The following is a 19,541-nucleotide window of genomic DNA, read 5'->3' on the forward strand; positions in this document are numbered from 1 at the left end:
CCAAATCATTACTTATTAAAATGCAAAACCTTTTCAACGGTGGCTTCCTAACTTTTAAAGATTTTAAGTAATCAGAAAGAAAAGTATATAGTGGTTAAATTATATGTGGACACTGTTACACTGGGTAAAGGCATTCCCCTTCCCCCTGACAATTCCATGCTGTAATTATCAAAAGCATCAAAAATCAAAATTAGGGAAATGGAACTCTGTAGAAGCTTTCTAGGGATCCTCTTGTCTGAAACAGACATTGGGAGAATAATTCTGATTATTCTCCGAGAATTGAGTTGAGAATGCCTCCGAATTAGTTTATGCTAATAAGAAACGATCAGTGTTTATACAGCTACCTGCGCTGCAGCTCCTCTTCCTCCTCGAAGACCCCAAAGGGCCTCAGAGTCTCGATGAGTTTCTGAGTGAGCAGGCAGTCCGTCTCCTTGGGGGCCGCTAGGCTGATGGGGGAGGTGATGCCATAGTGCCGCTGCGGAGGCTGTGTTTGCTGTGATCCCTGCGTTGTGACTGGACTACAAAGGGAATTGAGTAAAATTACTGCCAAAAAATGTCTACAATTTGAAACAAACTGGCATGCCTAGAAATACTGCTTTAGTAAAATTCATTTCTAAGTATAGTTGGTTCATGCCACATGCAAAAGACCTTTGTTTTCAAAAGACATTTTGTCCTACAACAAAAGTAAGTTACATTAAATGTAAATGACCAAATGAAAACATTATTTCTCCTCCCACCCACTCGAAATTTAACTTTTTCACTACCTAAATATCTAAAACTGTAAGAATCAGATCAAATATAGTGCTGGGGGAAAATGCAATCTACAATAGAAGTAAACTGAGGAATTTTATTTCTTAAAAAAGAACCAAAACCTGTTAACACTGTTATTTCTAAAGCAATGACAAACATACTATAAAAACACTATTTTACCAATATGAAACCCCCCAAGTGAAACTTACCTGACTCACAATGAATAAAGCTCATAGCTGAATAGGACATAAAAAACATAAACATAACTTGGGGAGGCAGAGAACTATATTCACACAAAGCTTGTTACAATTTGTATTAAGAGATTAACACTTCAACAATGAGGCTAGTTTAAAATGTTCTTCCATTTCAAGAGAAATGCAAATTTTACAACTAATGGGATTTTAATATAGCATGTTTTAGTTATTTTTGGGTGAACCCAATTCTTGCTCTCCCCACCACTGTTAAATAATTAACTTTATAATTCAATGGACAAAGACTCTTAAAAATATATAGCACAAGTATTATTTAAAAACTAACAAGTCACAGCCTGACCAGGCAGTGGCGCAGTGGATAGAGCGTCGGACTGGGATGCGGAGAACACAGGTTCAAGACCCCAAGCTCACCAGCTTGAGCGCGGGCTCATCTGGTTTGAGCAAAGCTCACCAGCTTGGACCCACGGTTGCTGGCTCAAGCAAGGGGTTACTCGGTCTGCTGTAGCCCCACAGTCAAGGCACATATGAGAAAGCAATCAATGAACTAAGGTGTCGCAACAAAAAAAACTGATGATTGATGCTTCTCATCTCTCTCTGTTCCTGTCTGTCTGTCCATATCTGTCCCTCTCTCTGACTCTTTCTGTCTATAAAAAAAAACAAAAAACTAACAAGTCACAAAAGACATGAAACCAGGTAGGGGCCAAGAGAAGAAAGAACCTAACATCTGTATCAGTTATTTCTCTCAAATTCTGTTCCTTAACAAATTTTTTGTTTTACACATACACATTTCTTTAAGTTCTAAATACCATTTTCTTTTTTAAAATTAAAGTGCAATAACCTACTTAAACATTAACAAACCAAATCCAAGAACCCCAGTCAGGTAAGTGTCATTATGCATTTACTACCTATTCAATGGGTTCTGGTTTATACTGAACTGTGATCTGTGGACTGTGTTTTGTATTTTGTATTTTGTCTTCTGGTAATTAACACAGACCTAAGAATGCCATGATGCCCCTACTCTTTTTTTTTTTTTTTTACAGAGACAGAGAGAGAGTCAGAGAGAGGGATAGACAGGGACAGACAGACAGGAACGGAGAGACGAGAATTATCAATCATTAGTTTTTCGTTGCGCGTTGCGACACCTTAATTGTTCATTGATTGCTTTCTCATACGTGCCTTGACCGCGGGCCATCAGCAGACCGAGTAAGCCCTTGCTGGGGCCAGTGACCGTGAGCTTAAGCTGGTGAGCTTTTGCTCAAACCAGATGAGCCCGCGCTCAAGCTGGCGACCTCGGGGTCTCGAACCTGGATCTTCCGTATCCCAGTCCGACGCTCTATCCACTGCGCCGCCGCCTGATCAGGCGATGCCCCTACTCTTGTCAGTAATTAGCCAGTGGGCTGTGTATCATCTAATCAATGTTTCATGATCTAGTTAGAAATTGTCTCAATTTATAAAATATTTTTTTATGTACTGTATTGATTTTAGAGAGAGGGAGGGAGAGAGTGGCATGACCTGTTTCTGTATGTGCCCTGATCCGGGATTGAACTAGCGACCTTTAAATGTTGGACTATGCTCTAACCAACAGAGCATAGCCCCAGCCAGGGCTGTCTCAAAATTTAACACAGAATTTACAGTAACGTTTACTAAGTAAATATCACAATTATTATCTCTCACAGCAGTTAATTCATGTCAGAGCACTTGCTCCTTACTCCTTTAATCTAAATTGCATAGCTATACAAGGCTCTGATGTTATTTCAGAGCTGAGGATGCTCGTGAGCACCAAGCACTATTTGAGGACTACATATCTTTCATTAACGTTCTTCTCAAATTTATGCAACATCTCCTATGATTATAATATACAAATTAAGTATAAGTGCATTCATAAAGTTTTGGTTAATACATGTTTCCATCAATCAAGAAACAATTATCTGGTTCCATAAAACTGACATTAAACAGTTGGCCCTCAAAACCAGTCATTTCATAACCCTCCTTCACACCATACACTTCAGAGATGTCAGACAATTAGGTTAAAATACATATCCCAGAGTGACTACATTCTCTTGTGTCGTTCACTGCTTCATGAGTTTCTCCAAATAAACTACAGCACTTCATTACAATCCCAGGATTATGAATACTTTTATAAATTATTTTAACTTGAGCAGAGCCAGAAATGAAAATGAGTGTAAAGTTCATTCTGATAGAATTGGTTCCAGCAGGGAGAGCTTTCAAGTCAAGTATAAACTGAGTAAGTAATAAACCACTATTGGAAAAGTTTTTGTTTTGAGCAAGTAATGTTTCTCTACATTCTGTTCCTTTTTGATGGGTTAAATTCATTACCAGTTGAGTTTTAGATAAAAAAGAGTGAGTACCCATTTTTTGTGTACTCTCAACATTCTCTCTCAAGTACTCAGGTTTTTAACTGTCATACAAAAAACAATGGTTGGAAGGCCTATTTCAACCTATAGTATATGATCCGAGTATTAGGATATAGACTTGGATTTCTAAATTCATACCAAGTTTGTTCATTCTAATTTGATAAACAAATGTTGAATATCTACATTAGTTTCCACATTAGCACTTTGACAGCAAAACAAATTACATAGAAGTTGTAAGTTTTTACTTTATTCAAAATGTCACATCTATAATAAAACTATATTTATGTATTTGTCCCATCTAATCAAGAAAGGACATATATAGTATGTATTTATATTTATGGTATGCACATATAGACATATCTAATGAAGTATACATATAAAACATATACTAATTCAAGAAAGAACACATATAAAAATAATCACAACCAAACAAAAAGAAAGAAACAAATACATGTTCTAAAAGTTATAAGATAACCTGTTCCTTCAATAAAAATGACAATAAAAAGTGGCAGGGCTAGAAATTCCAGGCTGCCAGATGCTTTGAATTTCCAAAGTGTCCCAAGTAGAAACATTGACTGTACTTTAAATGGAAAAAGTCGTCTTCCGCTTAACTTAATATTAGAAAATAAGCAGAGCAATAAAACTTAGGGATCTTTATGTTGTTGTCTGTGGCTAACAGAACACAGACTCCTCCTGGAGCCACACACCAGACAGCTATCAATCCTCAAAATACAGGGCTCTTCCTCCTGTTCTCAGACACACCAGTCGCCTGCCCATGTCTACCACTTTCTAGAGACTTTTTTTTTTCTTCTTTTTTTCTTTTTTTTTTTTAATTTTTTTTTAATTTTATTTATTCATTTTTAGAGAGGAGAGAGAGACAGAGAGGGAGAGAGAGGAGAGAGAGACAGAGAGAGAGAAGGGGGAAGGAGCTGGAAGCATCAACTCCCATATGTGCCTTGACCAGGCAAGCCCAGGGTTTCGAACCAGCGACCTCAGCATTTCCAGGTCGACGCTTTATCCACTGCGCCACCACAGGTCAGGCTAGACTTTTTTTTTTTCTAGAGACATTTTTTAAAGATAAAAAACTATAATTATGTGAAACTACCAAAAAAAAAAACTAGATGTAGAGCTACAGTATGTGTAACTCATTAAAATTTCTTTCTGGTTTTCAACATCAAGAATATTTGTTCTTTTGAACTGATGTATTTTCATCTTATAAACATGATTTGCATTCACCGTTAGGATACTGTCTGAATTCAAAGAGACACCAGTGTTGAGTCCAGTAAGTTCTCTACAAGTATCCAAGGATCACTGTTTCTGTAAGAACTATTTGGTGCCCTAATTTAATTTCTTCCTCTGCTTTATATCTCTATCCTTATTCTTCCTTTCCACCCACCTTAATGCAAACATCTTGCTAGTTTTTACCACGTGACTAAAGCATTCTTGGAAGTCTTACTCCTTTCTGGATAAGAGTAAAATACACATACAGTACATACACAAATTTTACTTCCTCCCACGTGGGGCCGAGGGCTGAGAAGGAGGTAGAAGAGGGCACAGTGTTTTCAGAATCCTTCTCTCTCTCAGAACATTTAGAACATGGGGTATTTACTGCATTTAAATTATTTTCATCAGGGCAAAGAGGATACATGCCCATGTTTCCTTTTTAAATTGTTTTGTTTTGTTTTTTCTAACAACATTCTATGTAATAATTCCATTTTCACTACTCCAATTCTGACCCTTGATATTTTGGTCCCACTCCCTCTCCCCCCAACAGGCCCGTCCACCATCCATACTGCTAGTTATATCTTCCTGAAACACGGCTTCCTTAAAACTCCATGGCATTCAAAACTGTCTACAAATTCTACTCTCAACTTCAGCGATCTGATCAAGTAGGAGAGAAAGCAGGCCTATTTTCTTTTCTACTAGTTATCTCCCAGTGTTGTTGCTGCTCCCACTAATATTATTCCTGGTAAGCTGTGCTTTATGGACTCACGTTGAGTTTACTGTATCTCTTCTCTAAGTTGGATGGCAAACTAGGAGTTTAAAAACTATGACACATTTATAATACTAAAGTTTTCCAAACACATAAAGTTTTTAGCCTGACCTGTGGTGGCGCAGTGGATAAAAGCGTGGACCTGGAACACTAAGTTGCCAGTTAAAAACCTTAGTCATGGCAATAGGGGAGTTGATGCTTCCTGTTCCTCCCCACCCCGCCTTCTCTCTCCTCTCTCTAAAATGAATAAATAAAATCTAAAAAAGAAAGAAACCAGAAGCCAAACTTATAAAAAAATATAAAGTTTTTAAACCAATACTCAAAGCTCCATCCTTTCCCCATGATAGAATCCTAGACTTGACTCTAATTAAAATGTTAGATATTTAGTAATAGCAACATTTTTGTAAAATTAGCATAGTACACCCCTTATTACAGCTAGATAGTTGATTTAAAAGTTTAGGCACTCAGCTTAACCAATAATACATTCTGAAATATCAAGAACTACTTTGGTACAGTAATTATTCAATATAAACCTAACTTAGAGTGTGGGTTCCTATGATTCATTGGTACTGTAATTTAGTAGTCATATATCTAAGCAGTCCAAGTATGCTCAATCTTTGGATTTATTTATTATTATTATTATTATTATTATTAGAGAAGCAGGAAAAAGGAGACAGGAACTTCAAGTTGCTCCTATATGTAAAAACTGGGGAATCGAACCCGGCAACCTCCACACTCCAGGACAATGCTCCAACCACGCAAGCTATCCAGCCAGGGCTTGATTTTTATTGATTTTTAGAGAGACAGAGGAAGGGGGAGAGAGGGGAGGAGAAGGGAAGTATTTGTTGTTCCACTCAGCCACGCTTTTCTCTTCTTTTTTTTTTTTTTTTTTTTGGTTACTTCCCATGTGTGCCCTGACCAGAAACCGAACCCACAACCTTGTTCTTTCCAGACAACACTCTTAACTGACTGAGCTAACTAGTCAGGGCCTGTTTTGGGTTTTTTTAACAGAGACAGCGAGAGTCAGAGAGAGGGATAGATAGGGACAGACAGACAGGAACGAAGAGAGATAGGAAGCATCAATCATCAGTTTTTTTCGTTGTGACACCTTAGTTGTTCATTGATTGCTTTCTCATATGTGCCTTGACCGTAGGCCTTCAGCAGACCGAGTAACCCCTTGCTCGAGCCAGCGACCTTGGGGTCTTGAACCTGGGTACTCCGCATCCCAGTCCAACGCTCTATCCACTGCGCCACTGCCTGGTCAGGCCTGGATATTTATTATTGATAACTATTCCTAGTCAATGAAGTTTGGAAAATTCAAATGGCTTTGGTTATATATAGTAAAATCTAAATTCCTGATGCCATATCTCAAAACATTTAAGAACTATAGATATTTCAAAATGTTAAAGGAAATGAACACTATTTTCAGAACCACATTTAGGCAAGACACAAATCCCAAAACTCATACACAAAACAGATTTTTCTACAGAAAAATATTTCAACTTTTATATAGCAAAAATACATCATAAACAACGCTAAAGCAAATGATAAGGGTGGAAAATACATGCCAACTCTGCTAAACAGTAACAGTCTAAACACACACACACACACAGCTTCACTGCAAATCAGGAAGGCAAACTAAGACAACCATTTTCTGCCTGACCAGGCAGTGGCACAGTGGAGAGCGTCGACCTGGGATCCAGCTTGCATGTGGGCTCACTCTTGAGCGCTGGCTCGCAAGCTTGAGCGCAGGGTCACTGGCTTGAGTGTGGGATCATCGACATGACCCCACGGTTGCTGGCTTAAACCCAGTGGTTGCTGGCTTGGGCAAGGGGTCCCTGGCATAGCTAGCGCCCCCCCCCCCCCATCAAGGCACATATAAGAAGCAATTAGTGAACAACTAAAAGTGCCACAACTACAAGTTGATGCTTCTCATCTCTCTCCCTTACTGGGTCTTTCTCTCACAAAAAAATGACAACCATTTTCTGCCAGACTGGAGAAAAACAGCTGATGGCTGATAAACATCAAAAACTTACTATAAACCTCCAATGAATGAGCACTCTTATCCATCACAATGGAAGTGAACTTGGTACATATTTTTAAAAAGCAATCTGGCTGTCTTACTGAGTGGTGGCACAGTGGATAGAGCGTCAGACTGAAATGCGGAGGACCCAGTTCGAGACCCCAAGGTTGCCAGCTTGAGTGCAGGCTCATAGGTTTGAGCAAAGCTCACAAGCTTGGACCCAAGGTCACTGGCTCGAGCAAGGGGTTACTCGGTCTGCTGAAGGCCCACGGTCAAGGCACATATGAAAGAGCAATCAATGAACAACTAAGGCAGTGGCGGTCAACCTGGTCCCTACCGGCCACTAGTGGGCGTTCCAGCTTTCACGGTGGGCGGTAGCGGAGCAACCAAAGTATAAATAAAAAGATAGATTTAACTATATTAAGTTGTTTTATAAAGATTTATTTTGCCAAACAGCGAAAATCCGACATAAAGTACTTGGTAATTATTATTAGATGCTTTAACTTGTTGTAACTCTGCTTTATAAATTTTATAAAGTTACTTCCCTACTTTATAAATCACCATTACTGTGGAACTGGTGGGCGGTTAGAAAATTTTACTACTAAGAGAGATACAAAAGTGGGTGGTAGGTATAAAAAGGTTGACTACTCCTGAACTAAGGTGTCACAACAAAAAACTAATGATTGATGCTTCTCATCTCTCTCCGTTCTGTCTGTCCCTATCTATCCCTCTCTCTGACTCTGTGTCACTGTAAAAAAAAAAAGGCAATCTGGCAATAATCATCAAAATTAAAAATGCATGTATCAATTTTAAAGTTTATGTCTAGCAACTTCACCTCTAGCAATCTATCACTCACAAATATACTGTTATCTTTTGCCACAGTTGACCCTGTCAATCCCATGGACCACAAAGTAACCCAAATGCCCAATATGAGGAGGCAGGGAACAACATTGGTAGTATGGGTTCTGTATAGTTTGGGGTGCAAAGGCAATTAACATTTATTATTTGGGAAAGCACCACTGATGATTTGCTGTCCTTTCTTTTTCTATTAGTCATCTACCTAGACCACACTCCCCTCCTCCATTTAGAGGGCACACCTTTTTCACTTTTTCCTGCTGCATAGCATTGACTTGTTTGTTTCTATAATATTTATTTTAAGCTTTACTTTGCACTATGTGTTGTGTAAGGATCTGAACCCCAGGCCATTTTTGAGACTATCACTGAGAACAGAAGCTGTCCTAGTATTCCTGACATGAGCATTGTCTGTCTGTCTTATGTATCATATTTAGGTGTTCAGTAAGTTTCAGGCTAAGTATTTATTATAACTATACTTTTTGACAAAACTAAGTTACATGAGAAAAAGGTTCTTTTAGGAAAACTGGATTGACGAAACTTGATCATTTTGGATCCTTAACAGTTTCCCAGAGCAATAAATCATGATGTGCTGCTTTGTATCTGCTCGTTTTAATCAGAGTATTGAATTGAAAATTTCATTTTTAAAGTCTTGTTTTATTTTACTTTTTTAATAATACACTGCTGACAAAAGTTAGGGGATATTTTATTGCTTCATATCCATTTCGAAATATCCCTAATTTTTGTGAGCAGTATATATTTTTAGCATAAACAGGGTTTTTAGCTAGTAATCAAAAAGTTTTACATTGAGCATTTGTTTGGTGTTCCATTCTGCCAGGAGCTGATTATAGCCTCCTTACTATTACTAACTTAATTTAATGGTGTATTTAGCTACCAGCAACAGAAAACACTATATCACTTCTTCGTAGTTTTATTCAGTCAAGTTTAAACTGAAAGCTTGATATTCCTCTTTGGAAGCAATCGGATAAAGCTCAGTAACTTAGCTGATGTAACTATTCACCAGTATAATTCACTATTTAAAGGTCTCCCCCTTAAACATAATGTGCCTCTTAGGGTTAAGCAGGAAAAAAGGACACTGGACAGAAGAAGAATAAGGTATCTCTCTCAACTCAGCGAATGTGCATTAAATATTAACTCTCAGCAGAAACAATACAAATCTCTTTCCCATTAAGTGTAACATTTTAATTTTACCAATCGAGCATATAACCAAGACAATGTATTTATTTGCTATGAAATTCTTCTAAGGATGGCTAATTTGCCTGCCATGAGTTCTATGTAAGTGGTACAAAATACACTGAGAACCTAGTTATATTCTTAAAATTTGTACTCCAAGTGGATCATCCAACCAATATTTAGAAAGCAGCAGCAGAGGTTCAGACACAAACAAACTAATAGTTTATGCTGAAGGAGAAACAATTATGATGACTCCCAAGGCCAAACTTTGGAAATTTAAGGTTAATTATGCAGGGAAAGAATACTTGTTACTCATTATAACAATGGCCAGGTTATTTTTACTTCCTTCCTAAGGGTACTTCCAACTGCCCCTTTGCTCTCTCTCTGCAGCGGATCTTCAAAGGAAATGCATGTTTACCTCCCTCCTTAAAGAAAGACTGGGAAAAGGAAGTATTAATTAAAAAGGAAACTTTTAATTTCTAGAAAGAAAGACAAATTATTTGAGTTATTTCCTCATTAATGCCTTTTAAAAAAGGCTTATATTTCCTATCACTGATCAATCTTGAATACTGCCAAGATGATCAGTTTACTAATTTTGTACAAAGCCAGACAAACCACAGCACTCCTGCGTCAATGTGCCAAGAACACTTGAAAACGAAGGAGATGTAATAGAGTATCTGAAAAAGCATAAAAATGAGTCTGAAAGGAACAGTCAAAAGTATAAAGCACAATATTATACATTAATTTCAGGAAATGCAATTTTGATGTTTGCGATGACCAAAATGACAGGAACACTATTCTAAACCCCAAACTATAAAAACTACCATAAATTTCAGGAAGCTGGTTTCTGGACAAACAATGGAATATAAATTTGAAAGACAAGTCTGTAACAGAAGAGGAAGAAAATAAAAATATCTTTTAAAACCCTTAAATCTTTTCTTTCCCAAGCCTTAAATTCCCACAAATGAGAATGCTATGCAATCCTACAGACCTGAAATCCAAAGATTAAAAAACAACAGACACCTTCCCACAAAAAGCAGAATGGAGTTTGTAACTGGTAAATCTGAGCATGGCTTCAAATAAACTAGTCATTAAAAATATTACTAAGACCTTGGGCTCTATAGTATATTATATTTTAGATATACTATTAAGTATATAATAAATGTTACCAATAAAAAAACTTAGATTTTAATGGTCTACATCAAAAAAAACCTTCATATTGAAAGTTAATTCTATTTAAGACATACAAACAGACTCCAATTGAGTTAATCAAACAGTTCCCAACAAGCTTCACAGGACATAGTACAGTACTAGAATGAGAATGAAACATGGAACCCAGAGTTGAATTAAGGCCCAATCTACAACTTACCACCCTAATTCCTTGGACAAGTAACTACTCTGAGCCTCAATTTAACCAACTTTAAGGAGAACTAATGCCCCTAAATGCTGTTGTTTTGCTAATCGTAAACTGAGATTGTGCAATTAATTAAAAGCTGATGAATACTCAAAACAATTAAAGAATAGAATAAAAGATATGCCTCCCACTCCACCAAACAAGGGAAAATAGCTAAGAACCGTTTTGCCAGAAAAGTAGTTTTTATAAACTTGCCTAGATACAAATGAAGGTTAAAATTTAATTGCAATGGTAACTTAAAGGTGGCTTAGTTACCAAGAAACAGAATGTCTAATGACTCAAACAAAACATTTATTTTTAAAACGAAACATTTTAGAAATTACATGTTATCAAACCAGAAGGCTTTCCCCTAAAGCAGGAGTCGGGAACCTATGGCTGGCGAGCCAGATGTGGCTCTTTGGATGGCTGCATCTGGCACGCAGACAAATCTTTAATTAAAAAAAATGTTAAAAATATAAAACATTCTCATGCATTACAATCCATTCATTTCCTACTGCTTATGTTCATGGTTGTGGGTGGCTGAAGCCAATCACAGCTGTCCTCCAGGACAACACCAAATTTTTATCAGATAATGCATAACGTACATGGGTTGTTGTATGGCTCTCACAGAATTACATTTTAAAATATGTGGCATTCACCCTGACCAGGCGGTGGCGCAGTGGATAGAGCGTCGGACTGGGATGCAGAGGACCCAGGTTTGAGACCCCGAGGTCCTCAGCTTGAGCAAAGCTCACCAGCTTGGACCCAAGGTCTCTGGCTAGAGCAAGGGGTTACTCGGTCTGCTGAAGGCCCACGGTCAAGGCACATATGAGAAAGCAATCAATGAACTAAGGTGTTGCAACGAAAAACTAATGATTGATGCTTCTCATCTCGGTTCCTGTCTGTCTGTCCCTATCTACCCTCTCTCTGACTCTGTCTCTGTAATAAATAAATAAATAAATAATATAAATGTGGCGTTCATGGCTCTCTCAACCAAAAAGGTTCCCGACCCCTGCACTTAAAGGGACAGCTTAAGTTATCAGGAAATAGAACTAAATAAGCTCATAAACTTCAACTCAATACCTGCCCTCTCAACTTCTCCATGAAAAAGAGTGCACTGAAAACATGCCTAAGGTAAAATACCACATAACCATACCCAACATTTATTAAGCAGCAAATAATTCCTTACAAAAATTTCTAAATCCTAAATTCTGAGAATCAAAATCTCTCACTTAGAAGTTACCTTCTCTAACAATTATCTCATGAATGGTTTTTCAATAACAAATGTTTTGTGTCCTTGCCTGATCAGGCGGTGGTGCAGTTGATACAGCATTGGACTGGGACACGATGGACCCAAGTTCAAAGCCCCGAGGTCGCCTGCTTGAAACACAGGCTCACCAGTTTGAGCGTGGGCTCAAAGACATGACCTCACGGTCAGTGGCTTGAGCCTCCAAGGTTGTTGGCCTGAAGCCCAAGGTCGCTGGCTTGAGCAAGGTCTGCTGTAGCCCCCAGTTTAGGCACATAGGAGAAAGCAATTGACGAATAACCAAGGTGCCACAACCAAGAAGTGATGCTTCTCATCTCTCTCCCTTCCTGTCTGTCCCTCTGTGCCAGAGAGAGAGAGAGAGAGAGAGAGAGAGAGAGAGAGAGAAATCAACTGATGAATAACCAAGGAGCCACAACCAAGAAGTGATGCTTCTCATCTCTCTCCCTTCCTGTCTGTCCCTCTGTGTCACAAAGAGAGAGAGAAAGAGAGAAATCAAGTGTCCTTTCTCCAGATTATGTTTAAAAAGCACCAGATGAAAACAGTAGGCTGTGGTTAGCTGCTACTATACAGCAGCACTTCTCAAACTTTCTTTTCTTAGGGCCCTTTTATGATTCTTAAAATTTACTGAAGATGCCAAAGAGCTTTTGTTTATATGGATTATGTTTACCAGTATTTATAGCATTGGAAATTATAACTAGAAAGTTTCTTTAATGTTTACTCATTTAAGTAACAAGAAATCTATTACATGTTAACATAAATAACAAAAAAACAACTTTTCCAAAACAAAAACTCATTAAGAAGCATGGCACAGTTTCATCTTTTGGCAAATCTCTTTAATTCTGGTTTAATCAAAACGGCTGGATCCCCATAGTATTTGCTTCTGCATATAAGCTGTTTTTGGAGACACATATGAAGAAAACCTGCCATCCGACTACTGTAACTAGAACAGTATTTTAGTAATCTTTTCAAATAATTGTGGATATTCTTCTCTGACACTACACCAAAACTCCACAAATGGTAATTTAATTAATATTAGGTACAGCATAAAAGCTGATACTGGATCAATAAACCCTTTGTACTCTGTTGCACTAAAATCCACTGGTCTATCTTGCACTTTGAATGTACCTTTTACTCATGTAATATTTTGTTACATCATGATTGTGATTTGGAAAATGTAGGTTCACTGATTTATACATATCTTCCCAATGCTGACACATTATTATAAGCTATTAAAAAACTACATTCATTCAAAAGAACTATATTCATTAATACCACCACCAATCTAATTGGAAACATATTGGTTTGGAAGCAGTCAAATTCACCATGGCAGAAACAATCTTTCCAAAATTCTAATTTTTGCATGAAAGCTCAAATTTGATCACTGGCCACAAATATTGTTATTTTCTTAGAGATATGCTCACTTCGTTTTCAAGTAAATACTAAATAGTCAAGGATGAATACCCACAGTTCATCACTTGTTCTTTCAGGCAAAAACAGAGCTCCATGAGAAAAGCACTAGTTTAGCACACAGATCAATCAATCGTATTGTATGTTCTTCTCAACGGCCACAGAACTCTTCAGTATACAGCTTTATGTGTGTTTTCCATTTTACCACAGCATATTTAAAAGACAAACTCAAGGGTCAAGATTTAATAAAATTAACATTAGTGCTTCATCAAGGATTTTATTTAACTGTGTGTGTGCAGTGACGAAATCCAGTGGCTACTACTATGCCGCCTCTGCTTGATTCTTCCTAAGCCATGAGCAGGATCACCGTTGCTCTGAACCACGGTACTAGTGTCAACACAGCAGAAAGACAAGTCATCTCAGTATTGTTATGAAAACAGTTTGGATTTCATGTTTTCCTAAAAGGATCTCAGAGATACCCCTCCCCCCCAGGCTTTCACACTGCTACACACAATGTCCACCAGCAGGTCCCAGTTCTACCTGTGACGACTACATGAGACTACTCTATCCCTCTTTTCTGCAATAGCCCGACACATATTGAGTAAAAAGACTACTGTCTTGCTAAGTATTTCTTCTAGCAACTTTCACAATAGTCTGTGAATATGACACGAATGCTAGGTCACTTGTACTGGTTACTCTCCTTAGTCTTTTCAAGTAAGATAGCCAGAAATGAGCTGATACAAATGATCTGACCAGTGCAGAAAGCGGAATACAGTTTCCACGAGGGCATCATACTGTTACTAATGCAGTGGTCCTCAACAAAAAGACTTTGCCCCCAGAGTACATTTGGCAGTATCTAGTCTTTTTTTGGTCGTCACTTCTAGGGAGATGGGAGAGTTTGGCTTCTGAAACCTGGCAGGTAGAGGTCAGTGATGCTGGGAACACCCTACAATACACAGGGCAGCCCGTGAAAGTAATTATGCAGCCCAAAATGTGAGAAACTCTATTAATAAATCCCATTACTATCAAAATTGCTGGAAGCTTTCATCACCATGGCTCTTAAATCATACGAGCTTTTCATAATTATATATGCAATTACATGTGATTTTTAGACAAAATATGAACATTTGTTCACAATGTTTTGTAATGACCTAAACCTCAATAATCTATTTTGATTTGGTCCATTCAATCCATCTGACAACTCACCTATCGTCTATGCCCACCTACCCAACTAAGGACAGGCATACCAAAAATTCAAGCCCAAGTCAAACATAGTATAGCCTGAAAAATCACAATTCAAAACATCAAAGAAACAAAATTAATGACAGTGTGACACCAGAATACTAAAAACAAAGTAAATTAATGACAAAAAAGGCCTATTTAACTAGGCAGGCTTTGGTCTTTTGTGTACATTTAGGGTGAAAAATGAGAGGGATAGCTAATGAAAAACTGGCCATATTGTTCACATTTCAAGAAACAAACTGGAAAGGCAATATCCATGTCAACTTGCTGTCTTGATTCTCTCTTCCATCTTAGATATCTGAACTACTGTCAAAGAATTTGAAGCACTTAGGTCTTCAAAGAAAAAGTATATCTCCCTCCTCAAAGAAAATTTGGGAAAAGTAAGTGTGAAAAGACTTAATTTCTACAAAGAAATACAAATTACTACCTGATTTCCTCAGTAAAGTCTTTTAGGCTTACAATCACTGATCAATTTTTAATACATGATTATCAGGAAGAGAAGTCCCTTTACAAAAGCAGCAATAAAATGTGAGCTAAGAAATCACATGGCACCACTACAAACATTTAGGCTCACTTTAATTGCTACTGAACTGAAAAAGGCCCCCCCAAAAATTTTGCGTAGGCTTGGTTCTCCTGGTGCCTCTTTACCTTTCCACAGAAGGATCAATCAATTACTGGGGATCTTGGAGGTTCTAAGCTTTTAGGTCTGTATATATAATTAAAACAAATATTCTCATTACAGAACTACATTGATAAGTCTCAACAAAATGACAGGAATGAGTGAGGAGTATAAAATTCCTTTTTAAAATATTGTGTAAAATGGAACAGATGTCCTTAAAGCCTGTGTCAAAATTAGAGCCTCACCTGTAAAGAGACATATACATATATACACATATGTACACTCATATATGTATAAATAAAACTAATCGGTGAGAGGTGCAAAAAAGTCTTTACTTAAAAAACAAACAACGAACACTGATTTGATGCAAGAGCTGCCTAGAAACCACAACACCTTTATTGCATTTAAGTAAAACTTTGAGAGTCAATCACAAGCTTCGTTTGGGAGCTACAAAGAAAACTCCGTCCCCGGTCTCAAAGGGGGCCCTCTTGCTCTAAAAATGAAAGAAATGCAGTCTCACTATTTAGGCCTCCACACGCTGTAGAAGCGCAGAAAACAAACTGTCACCTTTCCCTCCCAATCATGATTACAATTACATCTCACTCTTTCCATGAGAAAAGGGAAAACTTTTCAACCCTCCACAAAGGAGAGGAATACAATAAGAAAGACAGTGTAAAATGCACGCCTCGCGAGATGGGAAGGCAGAGAAGGGCTGGCTTTAAGTCTAGAATCAGAAAAACAGTGTCACTGAGAGACCGAGGGAGCAGGGAACAGGCGCCTGTCCCGCTATCCTATCAAAACAGAACAGGGCGAGCCACACGGAGCCTGGCGCGTTCCGGAGGGCAGGCTGGCGAGCGCCCCGAGGTCGGCGGGAACAGGCTGGGGAGGACCGGGGCGGGGGACAGGCTGGGGAGGACCGGGGCGGGGGACAGGCTGGGGAGGACCGGGACGGGGGACAGGCTGGGGAGGACCGGGGCGGGGGACAGGCTGGCGAGCGCCCCGAGGCCGGCGGAGACAGGCTGGGGAGACCCGGGACGGGGGACAGGCTGGCGAGCGCCCCGAGGCCGGCGGGGACAGGCTGGGGAGACCCGGGGCGGGGGACAGGCTGGCGAGCGCCCCGAGGCCGGCGGAGACAGGCTGGGGAGACCCGGGACGGGGGACAGGCTGGCGAGCGCCCCGAGGCCGGCGGGGACAGGCTGGGGAGGACCGGGGCGGGGGACAGGCTGGGGAGGACCGGGGCGGGGGACAGGCTGGGGAGGACCGGGGCGGGGGACAGGCTGGGGAGGACCGGGGCGGGGGACAGGCTGGCGAGCGCCCCGAGGCCGGCAGGGACAGGCTGGGGAGACCCGGGGCGGGGGACAGGCTGGCGAGCGCCCCGAGGTCGGCAGGGACAGGCTGGGGAGACCCGGGACGGGGGACAGGCTGGCGAGCGCCCCGAGGCCGACGGGGACAGGCTGAGGAGGACCGGGGCGGGGGACAGGCTGGCGAGCGCCCCGAGGCCGGCAGGGACAGGTTGGGAGGACCGGGGCGGGGGACAGGCTGGCAGGCGCCCCGAGGCCGGCGGGGACAGGCTGGGGAGGACCGGGACGGGGGACAGGCTGGCGAGCGCCCCGAGGCCGGCAGGGACAGGCTGGGGAGACCCGGGGCGGGGGACAGGCTGGCGAGCGCCCCGAGGCCGGCAGGGACAGGTTGGGAGGACAGACCGAGAAGGACCGTGGCGCGGAGGAGGGGTCCCGACAGCGGGGCTGCCCCCAGCGCCCCAGCGGCCTCCGCCGTGGAAGCGGGTCACCCCGGGAGCGTGCCGTGGGTACCCTGGAACCAGGACGACAGGGACGCAGCGGGGGCAGCCCCGGAACCGGGGCGCGAGCGGGCCCCACGCCGCGCGCAGCCCCGAAGGAGCAAGGCCTCCGCTTCGCCGCCGGACGCCGCGGGGTGAGAGGCGCCCCCGACTCTCCCGGAAGAGGAAGGCCGCTGGCCCGACGGCGGCTGAAGCCGGGAAGGGGTGGGGGAAGCGGGAAGCGAGCGCCAGGGGAAGTGCGGCAGCCAGTGGGCGAGGAAACAGGAAGCGCCCCAGTCCCGCCGGCCGCCCCCACGGGGCGAGAGCCCGGCCCGCGCGCCACCCCCTCCGCCGCCTTCTCCCGACGCCCCCGAGGCCCCGCCGGCGTGCTCAAGAAAACAGAATACAAATTACTTACAACGGCATCGTCTCCTGCGCCGGCACCGCCCAGTCACTTCCCCCCCGCAACCGCCGCCGCTGCCGCCCTGGGCATGATCCACTGAGGCGGGAGGGAAGGGGGGGGCCTGCCGCAGCCCTGGGTCCAACCCCACTCCCGCACCCGCTCCCGCCGCTTTAAGCGCTTCTCCTCCTTCCCCTTCGTCCTAACATGGCGCCCGAGCGCTACCACAGCAACGTTCTAGAACCGCTGACGCCGCCACGCACGCCGTGCGCGCGCCTGCGCAGAGGCAGCCCGGCGCCGCGAAGCCTCATGGGAAAGGTAGTTCCGGGGGGCAGCCGAGGGTCGAGCAATTTTCTCTTCAATCCCCGTCCCTCTTTCGCGAGGGGTACAGTGAGTCTAACGGGAGCTGTGCGGAAGGCTCGGAGCGGCAGCGCAGCCCACCAAGCCGAGACGCTTCGGTCGCCGACGGCGGTATCGCGGCCCGGACTTCGCGAGGGAGGGCTCGCAGAGGTGCCGGGACCGCGAGGCGACGCTTCCGGCGCATTATGAGGTCCTGCCGCCCTCGTCGCCTTAGTTCGTGGCGGCTGCGCCTCCCCTCGAATGGCGCCTGTGCAGAGGCTTGGAGGGGGTTGCTGAAGCACGCGCGCGCGCGCCCCGTGTGTCACCCCAGAGCGGGGCTCCGAGCGCGGCCAGGGTCGGTGCCTTGGGGTGGTAACAAGTGACCCAGCCTCTTCACACCGCTCTTCAGAGTGGGGCTCAACTCGATTCCTGCTGAATGTCATAGATCGCGCCCGAGGGGTGCTTGGCGGAGCTGGGACGGAGGGCGCACTGGGGTCCCCGGGACCCGCCTGCCCCCGGACTGAGTTCCTCGAGACGTGTTTGTTGAATGAAGGAAGTTCTGGAACGCGAGTGACATTTCCCTCTTTAACAGGATGGAACTGACGGGTCAGTCCGCCCTTCTGTAGGAACTTGGATGGCAGTACCGTGGGGGATTTTTAGCCAGGGACGGTTTCGGCCATCGTTTCCCTGAGGCTGTGTTTTCCTGCCCTGCCCTCTCCCTGGGGCGGGACCTGGGAGCCTTCCCGCCCCCCGCCCCCACTCCACCGCCAATAAAAGCTGGAGAAACCGTCCCCCAGCCACACGCGGCTCAGAGATTCCTGCCATCTTCAAGTGAGAACGCCTTGTGAAGCGTCACACGGGTTGATGGAACGGAGGGGCAAGAAGGAATCAAACACGTGTGGTTCAAGTTTTAAATTCTTCAACTGTACAACGGAAATTTGACAAGGGCTTTCCCTTCCCTCCACTCCATCACCGCACCCCGCCCCCGCCCCAGAACATCCAGTGAGTCTAATGGCTCAATGGGAAAAACACAGGGTCTAAATCTGCGTTGTCCAGTAGAATAGCCATTTGTCACATGGGGCTTTTGTGCGCTTGCAGTGAGGCTAGTCCATGTAAGAAGTGCTGTAATGTGAAATGCCTCATTGGTGATTTTTATATTGTTTTGGATATGATACATCAAAAAAAATTACAAAAATTCATTTCACCTTTGGTTTGTTTACATGTTTAAGTCTGGCTACTAGAACTTTTTAAATTGTATATGCAACCATCATTTCTATTGAACTCTCTGGAGACAGACTTGTATTTGATTCTTAATTCTACTTACTTCTTACCCCCTTGTCATCCAGGTGGCTTTGGTTAAAAACCCAGACCTGTTCTTAATAGTTTGAAAATCTAAGATCTGAAGAAATCAATAAAATATTACAGCTGTGGTCTTCTTACACCTTGCTCATAAGGAGGCCCTGGCAGGTTGGCTCAGCAGTGGAGCGTCGGTCCGGCATGTGGAGGTCCCGGGTTCAATTCCTGGCCAGGGCATACAGGAGAAGCACCCATTTGCTTCTCCATCCTTCCCCCTCTCCTTTCTATCTCTCTCTTCCCCTCCAGCAGCCAAGGCTTCATTGGAGCAAAGTTAGCCCGGGCACTGAGGATGGCTCCATGGCCTCCGCCTCAGGCGCTAGAATGGCTCTGGCCACAACGGAA

At 42.8% G+C, this 19,541-nt stretch overlaps 1 protein-coding gene across 2 annotated transcripts in view; it reads right to left on the minus strand.

Moving 5' to 3' along the window:
- PAPOLA (poly(A) polymerase alpha) overlaps positions 1 to 17,754 on the minus strand; it is a 60,266-nt gene extending 42,512 nt beyond the window's left edge. For both annotated transcript variants that reach the window (XM_066343129.1, XM_066343128.1), the window contains exons 1-2: positions 17,523 to 17,754; positions 345 to 518 (exon numbers count right to left, since the gene is read on the minus strand). In XM_066343129.1, the coding sequence (XP_066199226.1) occupies positions 345 to 518; positions 17,523 to 17,530 (182 nt within the window). In that variant the 5' untranslated portion in view covers positions 17,531 to 17,754. The remainder of the gene's footprint in view (positions 1 to 344; positions 519 to 17,522) is intronic.
- Positions 17,755 to 19,541: the final 1,787 nt, after the last annotated feature.

Source organism: Saccopteryx leptura, chromosome 6 (assembly GCF_036850995.1).
Source record: "Saccopteryx leptura isolate mSacLep1 chromosome 6, mSacLep1_pri_phased_curated, whole genome shotgun sequence".
NCBI classification, from domain to species: domain Eukaryota; kingdom Metazoa; phylum Chordata; class Mammalia; order Chiroptera; family Emballonuridae; genus Saccopteryx; species Saccopteryx leptura.